This window comes from Filicampus tigris, chromosome 10 (assembly GCF_054856515.1).
Source record: "Filicampus tigris isolate MCC_2025a chromosome 10, RoL_Ftig_1.0, whole genome shotgun sequence".
In the NCBI taxonomy this organism is placed as follows: Eukaryota; Metazoa; Chordata; class Actinopteri; order Syngnathiformes; family Syngnathidae; genus Filicampus; species Filicampus tigris.
The window spans coordinates 2239908-2255093 of record NC_141226.1 but is presented as its reverse complement, the minus strand read 5'-3'; the positions used below and the strand labels follow the sequence as shown (position 1 = coordinate 2255093).

General features: G+C 42.6%; 1 protein-coding gene across 2 annotated transcripts in view; it reads left to right on the top strand.

The window, feature by feature from the left end:
- The first annotated feature begins 910 nt into the window (after positions 1 to 910).
- rnf2 (ring finger protein 2) overlaps positions 911 to 15186 on the top strand; it is a 37993-nt gene continuing 23717 nt past the window's right edge. The window contains exons 1-3 of one of the 2 annotated variants that reach the window (XM_086042996.1): positions 911 to 1078; positions 12251 to 12347; positions 12508 to 12668. In XM_086042996.1, the coding sequence (XP_085899122.1) occupies positions 12255 to 12347; positions 12508 to 12668 (254 nt within the window). In that variant the 5' untranslated portion in view covers positions 911 to 1078; positions 12251 to 12254. Of the gene's footprint in view, positions 1227 to 12250; positions 12348 to 12507; positions 12669 to 15186 lie in introns of both variants that reach the window. The other variant, XM_086042997.1, reaches the window with a different exon arrangement.

Here is a 15186-nt window from a genome sequence, read left to right as displayed (position 1 = left end):
TGTCACTTTTTAGATATGATTTGAATGAATGACCCGTGACAAGGTCCATGTCTGTTTTGCTCATACGTTTGAAAAAATATATTAAAAATTCAAAAACGACTCGTAATTTGGTTATCGTTTTAATATCGAAACACCAAAATTGAAATACAGCTTGATTTTCTAGTTTGGTGTCTGGAACGAGTAAGAAAATGTCCCAAAAAAAAAACTGTTTGATTTTCATTTTTTAATTCTAAAACGAAAATAAAATATATCACGTGACACAAATTGAAATACGGCTCGTTCGTATATGTATTTTGTTTTAGATTCCCGGAAGTTGACCGACAGCATTTCTCCTACTATAACCAGGAGATGGCGACAGCGTAAAGCCTGAAGACGACATCGTGAACTGTATTGTATCGCGCCAATCCTGTCCTAACTTCCACAAACGCTTTACACGCGGAGAAATTGTTGGTATCCTCTGTTAAATAAATACATAATAATAATGATAATAGTGATAATAATAATGATAATTAAAAAATAATAATAATAGGTGTAATATATTTAGTAATATATATTAATTAAATTAGGTTCAGCAGGTGGACTTTTCTGAAATGTCGTCACTATAAATTACAAAACATGGTAAAATCCGTTTTGCGCAAGTTTTTATAGGTCAAACTTAAAAACAAAAAATGAAAATATCTTTAAAAAAAATTGCTATGCTACAAAAAAAATCAAGACACAAATCAGCATCAAAAATACATTGAGAGAAACAAAACCATTTCTGGTTAAGATTTGCTGTTTACCAGTATTATTGTTGTCGTTTATTATATGTTTGAACCAGCGTGGAATTCCCGAATAAAAGGAGAGAAATGTATTCGACTTCTTTCTTGTGTTTCTACTGTACTGTATTTAAAAAGCAGCCTGGTCAACGCTCCATTCCAGAAGGTGGCGGCAATGAACACAAGTGCTTCCTAACCAGCAGGCGAGACAATAGGAGGAGGAGAAGGAGAAGAAGAAACCCTCCTTGTCCTCCTCTCCCTCCCCTCGGCCATATTGCATTCACCAAAACGTACTCTGTTTGATCGACCTGTACCTTGAAGTGAGTACGCAGACGTTTTTATTGTAGACAAACTACGAGTGTTTTGCACGAATGTTCGTGTCATCTGTGTTTTGTGTGGATATTTACAACCGTCAAAACGTTCGAGTTAATGTTTGGAATTCGTACTCGTGGTTGGTGGCTTAATAAGGTTGGACACTGTTGTTGTTTTCCGTGTCACAACGACTAGCTAATCCTTCGGCACGTTTGTATGCTGATGTTTAATTTGAAAGCATTTGGTTTGTATGATGGCCTGTTCATTGTAACATGATTCATTTAATAATTACTGGCGTCGCGCTCCTTGATAGATGATAACGTCCCCGATATTAGGATCAAGAAGACTTGGCCTAATGGCGAAGATGTTTAGCATTAGCCATGTTTTTTTTTTATTTGGCAGCGGTTAATTTGCCTTGAACGCCTCTGATTGGCCAAACGCCGCTGCAAGGAATTCTTGGGCTGCCGTGAATCGGTTATTTTAGCGTGATGTGTAGGCTGCCGCGTTACGGTTATTTTGCTGCGAGTCATGCACTATGCGTGGTTTCTGCCTCTTTTCACCCCCTTGTGTCTTTTCATTAAGTTTTCAATTTGTTTTGTCTCTGAAAACAGGCAATTATCAGCTCTACTGGCCTAACCATAGCCCAACATTCACCCGTTTCTCGGTTGCTTTGAATGTTCTAACTAGAGCAGTGTTTCTCAACCTTAATTGAGCGAAGGTACATATTTCACATCGGAACAAATTTCACGGCACACAACTTGGATATACAGGTAAATTATGTACCTTTACCACTAGTGGAAGAGCATTTAATTGTTTTGCTATATGTGCTTGGCATACATAAATTAACAAATCAACACAAAAAAATATATTTTTTCTAAATAATGGACATTGGATCATTTTCAGAGGCACACCTGATCATCTCTCACGGCACACTAATGTGCCATTTCACACTGATTCGGAATCACTGTATTAGAGAGTAACACTTTAATCTCGTACCATAATACTCTCAAAGAAGAATTCCCATGCCGTCTAAGGCTGAACAAGGGCTATACCGATGATTTAATATGTATCGCGATTGACACGAGACCGATATCAATAGAAAATGCCTTCGATATAATGTTCGATTGAAAAAAATGAGAAAACAAACCCGATTGCGGCATGATGCATGATGTAGGCTGCGCGCATGCATCGACCTCCAAACACGAAGACGTTAAACCAATGACGAAGAAGCCGTTAAACCAACGAAGAAAAAGCATTTAAACCAACGAAGAAAAAGTATTCAAACCAACGAAGAAGCATCAGCTAACCCAGCGGTTGGCAATCTTTTACACTCAGAGCCATTTCGACCCGGTTTCTAAGTAAAAGAAAACACATTCACAAACACTTTTTGACATGCAAAATGAAGGTGTGCGTTTGTGTGTTTACACTTGTAAAATAGTTTGTTGCTTATGAAATCCATGCAGTCCATCCGCGTTTCAGAAAATAAAATTTTATTAAATGAGCAAATTTTTAACCCTTACAAAAATAGCGCAGAGTTAAAGGTCTCTTTCAAGTTAATTAAAAAGATGAATTTAAATGATCCATCTAGCAAACAAAAATTCCTGAATTTAAAAATACGGTGGACAAAAAGCACTATTTCACTGAACAATGAAAATAAATATTTGCAAAATAACTGCCTGAATATTTATTTTACCTGGTTCATGGGACTTCTGCTCCTGAACCTTTGCGCACATTCAGTGTCTGCAAATCAGGGCTGGGAAGTCATTTTCATCTTTATGCAGGACTGTAAGCTGCCATCTTTTTCAGAATAATATATTTTTTAGTGTGTGTAAGCGTTCATATTACATTAGAAATGCAACCGCTGTCCCTTTTCTTGCATAATTAAGACACTAAAGTGACCCGCATGCGCAGAACAAGAGACGGTCGACGTCACTCACGACGTTTGTTTACGGAAGTGAAGGTGGTCAGCGTGTAGGGACATTTCGACAGTGGTACGATTCGGTCAGAGGTAGAAATACAGTATTTGGGGGAAATGATGAGGCGAGGCTTTTTCGATCTCATTTCACGGAGACGTCACTAAAGATGACGTTACGTCATAACCGTGCGTAAAAAATGAGCCGACCGAGCCGTGGCTGAATTACTACTATCACCATAAATGTCCACTTTATGCTTCATGTTTCAAGTGGGATTAAATTAAAGTAAAATATCAAGTCAATACTGTTACTCAAAACAACTGCAAAGTCGATCTCGCCGCTGTCAGCACTAATCCTTCCACCCGCACGGAGCGCATTTTGGGCTCCAGACGTCAATGTCAGATGTCGGTGACCTCTAGGTTCAGACTGCGGTCGCATTGCAAAAAAAATCAGATAGATAAGATAAGATAAGATAAGAATGCCTTTATTGATCCCACAGTGGGGAAATTTTCATTGTTACAGTAGCAAAGATATAGGTCACACAGGGGCGGCGGCATAATGTGGCCATTAATGTATAACATTGACGGCAAACATTTAGAATCAAACCTATGTAGATATACGCAGTAACATGTGTATATACACATGTGTATACACACCAACCTACATCTCCATAAAAAATATGAGGAACACTCATTTCGGCCTGTACATAGTACAGAGGAAAAAATACTCTAAGTGACAGTGCTGCAGTGCTGTAGTGAAATGTAAGGAACAGCATTGGATAAAAATAAAACTAAAACTAGACTAACAGTAATGGGGAATGTTGAGTATTGCACGGTATTACAGTAGTGGGGAATATTGGGTATTGCACGATACGAGCTCAGGTGCAGGACTGCACAATTGCACTAATGACCGCCAGTTTGTAGAGACTACACAATGTTCTTGTTAAAGAGTCTGACAGCAGCAGGCAAGAAGGAACGGCGGAATCTCTCCTTTGCACAGCGAGGGTGTAACAGTCTGTCACTGAAGGTGCTGTGGAGTGCTGTTAGGGTGCCCTGGAGGGGGTGGTCCGGGTTGCCCAGCATTGATGACAGCTTGGCCAACATCCTCCTGTCCCCCACCGAGTCCACAGAGTCCAGGGAGCAGCCCAGGACAGAGCCGGCCCTCTTGACCAGTTTGTCCAGCCGCTTCTTGTCCCGGGCCGAGACGCCGCCTGCCCAGGTGACCACTCCCTGGAAGATGACCGATGCAACCACCGAGTCATAAAAGTTCCTGAGGAGTGTCCCCTGAACCCCAAAAGACCTCAGTCTCCTGAGTAGGAAGAGTCTGCTCTGACTCTTCCTATAGAGGGCGTCTGTGTTGTCGCACCAGTCCAGTTTATTGTTCAGATGAACACCCAGGTACTTGTAAGTTGAGACTCTCTCAACATCTGTTCCCCGGATGTTCACTGGTGCAGGTGAAGAGTGCTGGCGCCTACCGAAATCCACCACCATTTCTTTGGATTTCCCCGCATTGATCAGGAGGCGGTTCTGCTGGCACCAGTCCACAAAACCCTGAGTAAGTTCTCTGTACTCCCGATCATCTCCGCCTGTGATGAGGCCAACAATCGCAGAGTCGTCAGAGAACTTCTGCAGGTGACAGGTAGGGGTGTTGTAGTTGAAGTCCGAGGTGTAGAGGGTGAACAGGAAGGGAGCCAAGACAGTTCCCTGTGGGGCCCCCGTGCTGCAGAGGAGCACGTCAGACACACAGTCCTGTGTCCTCACATACTGTGGCCGGTTTGTGAGGTAGTCCTGGATCCATGTGGTGAGGTGGTGCGCCACCCCCGCCCGCTCCAGCTTGTCTCCCAGTAGGGTGGGCTGGATGGTGTTGAAAGCACTGGAGAAATCAAAGAACATGATCCTCACAGTGCTCCCCGCCTTCTCCAGGTGGGAGAGTGAAGTGTGGAGGAGGTAGATGATGGCATCATCCACACTGATGCCAGGCTGGTATGCGAACTGGAGTGGGTCCATTGAGGAGCTCACCAGGGGGCGCAGGTGGACAAGGACCAGTCTCTCCAGGGTCTTCATCAGGTGAGACGTCAGCGCCACTGGTCTGAAGCTGTTGAGCTCCTTCGGGTGGGGGGTCTTTGGCACCGGGACCAGGCAGGATGTTTTCCATAGCTGGGGGACCCTGCCCAGCTTCAGGCTCAGGTTGAACATGTGCTGGACAATTCCACACAGCTGGTCTGCGCAGGATTTGAGGAGCTGGGGGCTGATGCCATCTGGACCCGCTGCCTTCCTCGCCTTCATCTTCTTCAGCTGGTTCCTCACCTGAGATGTTGTGAAGGCCAAGGCTGGACAGGAAGGAGTGGTGGCTATCTGGTGTAGCTGGGAGCTGGAGACTGTGGAGAAAAGAGGGGAGGGGGTGACACGCCCAGCAGGAGGAGTAGGTGGAGACTGCAGCAGGAGAGACTGAGTGGAGGCAGGCATCTGATCGAACCTATTGAAAAAGAGATTCAGCTCATTTGCCCACTGCAGGTCCCCCCCAGTCCGGGTCTTGGGTTGTCCGTGGCCTGAGATGGTCTTCAGGCCCCTCCAGACTCCCCTGGCGTTATTCTGCAGCAGCTGCTCCTCCATCCTCTTCCTGTAGGACCTTTTCCCCTCTCTGATCCTCCTCCTCAGCTGGCGCTGCACAGTCCTCCGCTCCTCTATGTTGCCTGACGCAAAAGCCCTCCTCTTCTCCTTCAGGAGAGCTTTTATGTCTGGTGTGATCCAGGGTTTGTTGTTGGAGAAACACCTTACTGTCCTGGTGGGTATGGTGTTCTCCATGCAGAAATTTATATAGTCTGTAACAGTGTCCGTTAGACTACTAATGTCTTCCCCGTGAGCATCGCTGAATACTTCCCACACAGTTGTGCTGAAGCAGTCCTTTAAGGCCTCCTCGGCCTCTCCAGACCATCTCTGAACCGTGCGGGTCACAGCTGGCTGCCTGCGGACCAGAGGTTTGTACACAGACTGGAGAGCCACCAGGTTGTGATCAGCTTTGCCCAGCGAGGGGAGGGGCAGTGATGTGTATGCCTCCTTGGTGTTGGCATAGAAAAGGTCCAGTGTTTTATTGTCTCTGGTGTGGCAGGTGACATACTGTGTGAATGAAGGCAGAGAGGAGGAAGGGGAGGCATGATTGAAGTCACCAGAGATGAGTACCAGGGCATTTGGGTGCTGTTTTTTTAGCCTGCTAACGGCTGCAGTCAAGACATCACAGGCTGTGTCGCCGCTGGCGGCTGGTGGGACGTAGACGGTCACCGCGATCACATGACCAAACTCTCGCGGTATCCAATAGGACCGCATATGAAAGTATGCCAAAAACTTTGACGTACTAAGAAGACGTGCACGTTTTTGAGACGAATAACATGGACTTCAATCGGACACTTATAATTTATTTTCCCAAGCCATGCAGAGACGCAACATAAGGATGAATCAGCCGCCAGTAGCCGACCCCTGAGCTAACCCAACTGGGCATGCGTGTGGGCCCGGCAGCCGTGCTCTAGTGAGCGGCATAACTTTGTTCAAATAAATATCCAGTCGACTCGGTACAACTTTTACAGTAAAATATTATGCATGATAACTAGGGGTGTAACGGAACACGTGGGTATATTAATACGTTTCGGTATGGCATGTTAGGTTCGGTCTACTTGCGTTCGGTTTGGTCCACTTATTAGCACAAGCTTACGCACGGGTGCAATTGACTGCATGCGGAAGAGGAGAGTGGCGGCACAAAAGTGAGAGCCAGAAAAGAGCCAGAGCTCGAAGGTCCCCCCGTACACTGCGGTCTCCTGTTTGGGAACATTCTGGCTGTCCTGTTAAAATCGCAGATAGGGAAAGGCACGTGTACAAGTCTGAAAGCTGTGTGCCGACATTGCTACATGAGATGGGCGGCAGGTAGCACGTCTAACATGCACGGCATCATCCGACTGTGAATGTTTCTTAGACGGGGGAGCAAAAACGTCAAACCCTATTAGCGAGATTTATCATATTGTAGAGTCTTCCAGGAACACGCCGTCAGACATAGTCTAATTATCACGCTTTTATTAATCCAAGTACCGTATTTTCCGGACCATAAATCGCTCCGGAGTACAAGTCGCATTTTGGGAGGAAATTGTGCGCTTAGTACACATCATTTCCACCGAGCTACGATGCTACATGTAGCATACAAGAAAGTTACGGTAAGATAACTTTAAACTCACCAAAACTATTGTAGATCTTTTATTCATCCCCGACCATGTAGAATGTTTCCAAGTCTCCAAAAGTATTTATGTATTCGGTTGTCTTCCTCTCCTCTCTGCTGAGTGTGCTCTTCATTACGTGTGTGGCTGCATGATGCAATACCCCAGCCAGAGGCAGGCAACTGCCAGTTTGTGGTTCGTTCTTATTCAACATCATCTGTAAGTAACTTAGACAATTGTGTGTAATGACATTTTATATACGAGCTGAATTGTGGATTATTGTAGGTTGTTGACTCAACATACTAATCGCCATCGCTAATGCTAATCGCGATCGCTAATCGTTAGCATAGGCTCATCTTGTTCATGTCTATGAAAATGTAATGCATAGATTGATAGTATTTTCTGTTTCTTGTGCAGTTTCACAATATAAACAGGAAACTTCGCTTGCACCACTGGAGTCAGTGGAGTTTGTTTGTGAATGTTTAGCTGTTTGGATAAGCTGGCTTCCTCGACTAGCAAGGCCTGTTAGTTTAACAAAACATTAGACTTTAACCGTTTAAATTATGCATTTTAATAGCTTTTAGGATGTATCTTATGTTTCTTTATGTTGGTTACAATAACATGTGAAATGATATAGAAGTAATCGTCATGGCTTGTTAGTGCTGACTTGTATTTATGATGTTTTGTCTCCCTCTGCAGGCACTTTAGCACTAAAGCGTCTGCAGAGGGAGGCAAAACATAAGTCACATGTCAGCACTAACAATCCATGACAGTAATGTGGTAATAATTCCATACATAAATCGCTCCAGAGTATAAATCGCGCCCCCGGCCAAACTATGAAAAAAACTGTGACATATAGTCCGGAAAATACGGTACACCCGCTCGCGCTCTTCTTTCTCCGCTGCTCCACTCGCTTGCATTGCATGAACCTCTGAAACATCACAACTCAGCAACACACAAATCCGACCACAACACAGATATGTAACCCAATTCGTTACAATACAATATGCCCTCCGGCCCCAAAAATACAAAGTATCCGTGATTGACGCCGCCGCGGGAGAGATGAGGAAGAGGCTTTTTAAGGATCATTAGCTGGCCAATTTACTATTCGAACCCGCTGTGGACACGCTTCAATATACGCCGCTAGTACTTTACTACTTACCCAACTGCGTGTGCTTACTTCAATTGCGAGCCCCGGGGTTGGTTTTGTCATATTGTACAATTATTTGGGACCAAAAGACGGCCAGAAGTCGCAATCAACAAGTTATTTATTCTCCAGACGTCCCTTCGTTCACGGCCTTCAAAATAAAAGCATACCAGCAAACCACTATACTCAGCAGGTTTGCTACGGCGTATTTCCAGAAGTAGAAGACGCCAGAAGAGGTGCATGAACTCCACCTTGATGTGACAGCGTCATACTTGAGTGCTGTGCGCAGCTTAATATACTTCCGGACACAAGTTGTTTTGAAACTAGTGATGGGAATTTCGACTAATTTGCCCGCCGACTAGTCTCTAATTTTATTTGCCACTATTTGACTGGTATATAAGGAAGCGAGCTTGAATTTTAATACATAGTGAATTCAAAGTGTAAAATGCAAATGTTGTGTGTATTTAGGGGCTATTTTATCCCAAACATTCAGGACAGTTTGTTAATTTAAATTATATTGATGTAACAACAACTGACTGAATAAAGGTGAACAATTGAAAGAGAAATACATTTCTGATACATTTTCCAATGCAATGCATGGCATTTATTATGAATAATGTAATAAGTAATGGTACCGACTCTCAGTCCAGCAGGGTCTCATTCGCTAGCACCATGTTAGCTGCATTATCATGCACACAGGCGACGACTTTATTTTGTAGTGCCCACGTACCCATCACACTCCGCAGGAGAGCAGCCAAGTTTTCAGCTGTGTGTCTTTCCTCTCAGGCTAGGTTCACACCGCAGGCAAATGCGACCCAGATCAGATTTTTTTTGCCCACATGGACCTGTATCTGATTTTTTTATGACAGTGAACGGCTCAGTTCCGATTTTTTTTCAAATGCGAGCTGGGTCGCTTTCATATGTGGTCCTAGATCGGATACGTATCCGATCTTTTCCAATGCATTCGCGGTCTGAACGGCCAGTTCGCATAAATACGACATTGACGAGCCCAAGATGCGCTCGGCGCAGGCGGAGCAAAAGTGCTGGGCGCAGGGTGATCGAATCTGCAAAGTTGTTTTGAGTAACACTATTGACTTTATATTTTACTTTAATTTAATCCCACTTGAAACGTAAAACATAAAGTGGACATTTATGGCGATCGTAGTAATTCAGCCACGGCTCAGATAGATTGATTTGTTTTTTTTGTTTTGTTTTTGTTTTTTTACGCACGGTTATGACGAGACGTCATCGTTAGTGATGTCTCCATGAAATGAGATAAAGCCTCGCCTCATAATTTCCCCCAAATACTGTATTTATTTCTACCTGCTACCTAATCGCTTGAATGCTCCGATACGCTGGACTACATTTACTTCCGCAAACAACGTCGGATGTGACGTAGTCTCTTCTTCTGCGCAGGCGGGCCACTTTGACGACGCATGTGTTCGTACAGCAGACAAGACAGATCTCGCATTTTTAATGTAATATAAACGCTCACACAAAAAAAATAGGTGCTCAGCATGTTTACAGAGGCCGAGGCAGAGGCGTGTGGAACAAGATGCGTGATACTTAATGCCGCGTTTAACAGACTAGTAAAATACAAAACGTTTAATAAATCATAGACGGTTAAACGACTAGTCGCGTACATCCCTTTTTGAAACAGTTAAGTTCCAAGTCGGAGGGCGTCGCTTCAAAATGACAGCGACAACAGTGGATATACCTGTACCTGCTACAACCAGAAAGGGACTAAGATGACTAGACTATGCATTTAGTTTTATTGCTAAATTAGTTTGCTTTTGCAGCAGCAACAAGCTGCGTGCTGCATCCTCTCTCCCCCTCTCATGTGACATAATGGACCGATCAGAGCAGCAACAATTCCTGATGGGTGCGTGGAATGTGTTGCAGACCTGTTGCCAACAGCACAATGCGTCGGTCACGTGAATCAATGCGGCAGTTGTCGCTCGCGCCGACGCGGGAGTAGAAAGAAGCCTAAAAAGAACCCTTTAACTGAGTTTGCTGAGATGAAATTTGGCCGCCTCGCGACCACGTCAAACGCATGAGGGCCGATTAGTGGGCCGGACTAAAATCCACTTCCGGCCATGCTTAGTCCAGCCATTTTTATTTTAAATTTGTCGTCATGGACTATAGCAATAATAAGTCCGCTAAAAAGATAAAGCAGTCCTAAGAAAGATTGGCAACGGCAGTGTATGCACTGCAAGAGAGTATTGGTTGACTTACATATTGTATGAATGTTGAATGAAGGCTGATGTATGTGTATCAATGTGTATCTGCTTTGGGGTAGCACCTAATGCAAATAAGCATTTACCATGCACTGGTGGATGGAGAAACTGCGCATTACACTACATAACGATGTACACAAAAACAGTTAACTTTTTTTAATAGGTTTAAAAATAAAGTCAATAATTATCAATATTGACTGATGAAATACTTAGATTGTGACAATTTTTCAGACATATCCCCCAGCTCTACTTAGCACATTTTGTTTATTTAATCTTTATATTCACCAGTTTATTTCACTCTTTCATAGTTACGTTGACCTCTTATTGGAGGTTTAGTATTCATTTAAAATAAAATAACGTAAATACATTTTTCTACGGATCATTATTTTCAATAGTTAAAAAAATATTCAGTATATAATAGGCCTGCACGATGTGTCTTTTGAACATAGCGATTGCAATGTGCGCATGCGCGATAGTCAATCGTAGGACGTGTGATGTTTTATCTTTTTTTTTTTTTTTAGAACACGCAAACTTTTGTTTTGCTTCAAAAAAGCAGCAAGCTACTCCGTGCTCTTAGGCCCTGATACACCAAAACGACGTTCACCAAAAGTGACAGACGCTTACCCCCTGTGGCGTCTGGCCGGCTGTCGGCACGCCACGCTGGCAAAACACACCGCAACGACAGACAGCGACGCTAACCATTAAAGTACCTTCTGCGCATGCATAGGATGCAATACCCTTCCATACCATCGGCGGCGGTAGTCACTATTTCTTCACTGGGAGCCAGTGAAGGGAGGCCAGAATTGGTGTTATGTGCTCCATCCTCCGAGCTCCAGTTAGTATGCGGGCAGCAGAATTTTGGACCAACTGGAGACGTTTGAGGGAGGACTGGCTGACTCCGAAATAAAGTGCATTGCAGTAATATAGCCGAGATGTAACAAAGGCATGGATGACTGTTTCTAAGTGCTGATGGGAAAAGTGGGGCTTTATCTTAGCCAGCTGTCTAAGGTGAAAGAAGCTCGACTTTACAACAGAAATACAGAGCGATGTACACAAAACAGTTAACTGTTATTTAAATAAAAGGTTTAAAACAAAATCAATAATTATCAATATTAACTGATATCAAATACTTAGATTGTGACAGTTTTTCAAACATTTCTCAGCCCTTCTAAGCACATTACCTTTAAAATGGAGTTTATTTAATCATATCAACCAGTTTATTTCACTATTTCATAGTTACATTGACCTCTTATTAAAGGTTGAGTATTATGTTAAAATAAAATAACCTAAATGTATTTTTCTTCGGGTCATTATTTACAACAGTTGAAAAAAAAAAAAAAGTTCAATATATATCGATATCAACCAATATGAAACACTTATATCGTGATGTACTTTTCAGTCATATCGCCCAGCCCTAATATCAATACCTTGAATGTTGGCATCTAGATATCAATAACGATCGTTCAGCGTCAGCCCTACAGTTTACAGTAGGTAAAGACAGTTTACAGTAGGCAAAGACATCATTTAATACGCATTTGAACCACTACCACGAATGTAGCAGATTAAGGCAAATTGTTGGTTAGCATTTATACACACACCATATGTTCCAAGTCTTGCATGCAAATGTAAGCAATAATATTCACCTTTTTTCACACTCTTAACCACACCTATCAATGTTGTTTCAGTTTTATGGCAATGACTCAAACCGTTCAGACCAATGGCGTTCAACCCCTGAGTAAGACCTGGGAGTTGAGCCTTTATGAACTACAGAGAACACCACAGGTAAATGTTTGTTTTTTTAACTATATGATTAATTTATAATATAGAAGTTGTGGGCAAAAAATTACTTGTCCAATGTAATCATAATGGTCAACATTTTTCCTGTTTTTTCCATGTATGACTGCGAAATAACATCGTTTTTTATTTATTTTTTGGGGCGTAGGAAGCTATAACAGATGGCTTGGAGATTGCAGTTTCACCCAGGTCATTACACAGTGAACTAATGTGTCCTATCTGTCTGGATATGCTGAAAAACACAATGACAACCAAAGAATGCCTGCACCGTTTCTGTGCTGATTGTATTATCACAGCTTTGCGATCTGGGTAAGTAGAGATTTTTTTTTTCTGCTTTTGATTACTTTCACATTATTTTAACAAACACTGTATAGTACCATAATGTGTGTTAAATGTTGCCCACTCGGCATCCAATGCAGCCTGATTATCCTGGAAGGGGGATTCCCCCATCTGTGGTCCCTTCACAAGTTCTCTCATTTTTCCCCAGATGTTTTTTTTTTAGTTTTTCCTTGCCCTCCTGGGGGTTAAGATCAGGGGATGTCATGTATATGCTGTCGGCATGTAAAGCCCTTTGAGACTTTCCTGTGATTAAGGGCTATATAAATAAATTTGACTTGACTTGCTTGATTTTTTTTTTTTTATTTATTTATTTATTTTTTTTATTATTCTTGATTATTCAGTGTACAGGTAACCCATGCTATTAGTGGGGGTTAATATTATATGCGAATAACAATATATATCCAGATAGAGCATTTTTCCCCCTTAAAATTACATGATGTTAATGACAATTTTTCTTACCTTTTTCTAGGGGTGTAACGGCACACGTGTGTGTATTAATACGTTTCGGTGTGGCAATTTCGTTTCGGTCCACTTGCGTTCGGTTCGGTCCACTTATTAGCGCGAGCTTACACGTGGGCACAATTGACTGTTGCATGCGGGAGAGGAGAGTGGCGGCACAAAAGTGAGAGCCAGAAAAGAGCCAGAGCTTGAAGGTCCCCCCATACACTGCGGTCTCCTGTTCGGGAACATTCTGGCTGTCCTGTTAAAATCACCGATGGGGAAAGGTACGTGGGTAAGTCCGAAAGTTGTGTGCCGACATTGCTACATGAGATGGGCGGGCAGGTAGGACGTCTAACACGCTTGGCATCATCCGACTGTGAATGTTTCTTAGACAAGGGAGCAAAAACGTCAAACTTAAATAGTGAGATTTTCATATTGTAGCTTCTTCCAGGAACACGCCGTCAATCGTAGTATAATTATCACGTTTTTATTAATCTAAGTACAACTGCTCTCGCTCTGCTTTCTCCGCTGCTCCACTCGCTTGCCATACGATGCATTCATGAACCTCGGAAGCATCAGCTCAGCAACTGCAAATACGACTACAACACAGATAACCCAATTCGTTACAATATGCTGTTGAACATTAAAAGATTTCAATGCCTAAAAAGTGTATACAATTTCATAGACTTTTTAAAGCTACTCTAATTTTTCCATTATAAAAATAGTTTTAATATAGTTAGCAATAATTTTAACTGATACTGTATGTATTTTTTTCATCACAAAAAGTGTATATATGTACCGTATTTTCCGGACTGTATGTCGCAGTTTTTTTCATAGTTTGGCCGGGGGTGCGATTTATACTCTGGAGCGACTTATGTATGAAATTATTAACACATTACTGTCATGGATTGTTAGTGCTGACTTGTGACTTATGTTTTGCATCCCTCTGCAGGCGCTTTGCAGAGAGAGACAAAACATCATAAATACAAGTCAGGACTAACAAGCCATGGAAATTACTTCTATATAATTTCACATGTTATTGTAACCAACATAAAGAAACATAAGATACATCATAAAAGCTATTAAAATGCATAAATAATTTAAACGGTTAAAGTTTAATGTTTTGTTAAACTAACAGGCCTTGCTAGTCGAGGAAGCCAGCTCATCCAAACAGCTAAACATTCACAAACAAACTCCACTGACTCCAGGTGTGCAGCGAAGTTGCCTGCTTATATTGTGAAACTGCACAAGAAACAGAAAATACTATCAATCTATGCATTACATACACATGTATTTTCATAGACATGTACAAGATGAGCCTATGCTAACGTTTAGCGATCGCGATTAGCGATAGCGATTAGTATGTTGAGTCAACAACCTACAATCATCCACAATTCAGCTCGTATATAAATGTCATTACACACAATTGTCTTCAGTTAGTTTCAGACGATGGTTGAACAAGAATAAACCACAGACAGGCAGACATGCTTACGATTAGCAACCGCAATTAGCATTGGCGATAGCGATGTATGTTCAGTCAACAACACAGTACAATCATCCACAATTCAACTCCTATATAAATGTTGCATGGTCATTACCAGTACACACAATTGTCTAAGTTACTTACAGACGATGGTTGAATAAGAACAAACCACAAACAGGCAGTTGCCTGCCTCTGGCTGGGGTATTGCAACATGCAGCCACACACGTAAGGAGGAGCACTCTCAGTAAAGAAGAGAGGAAGACATCATTACAACCGAATACATAAATACTTTTGGAGACTTGGGAACATTCTACATGGTCGGTAATGAATAAAAGACTTGAGTTTAGGTGAGTTTAGTTATCTTACCGGCGGCACGGTGGTTAGCACGTCCGTCTCACAGTTCAGAGGTCGTGGGTTCGATCCCGGCTCCGGCCTCCCTGTGTGGAGTTTGCATGTTCTCCCCGTGCCTGCGTGGGTTTTCTCCGGGCACTCCGGTTTCCTCCCACATTCCAAAAACATGCATGGTAAGTTGATTGGATACTCTAAATTGCCCCTAGGTGTGAT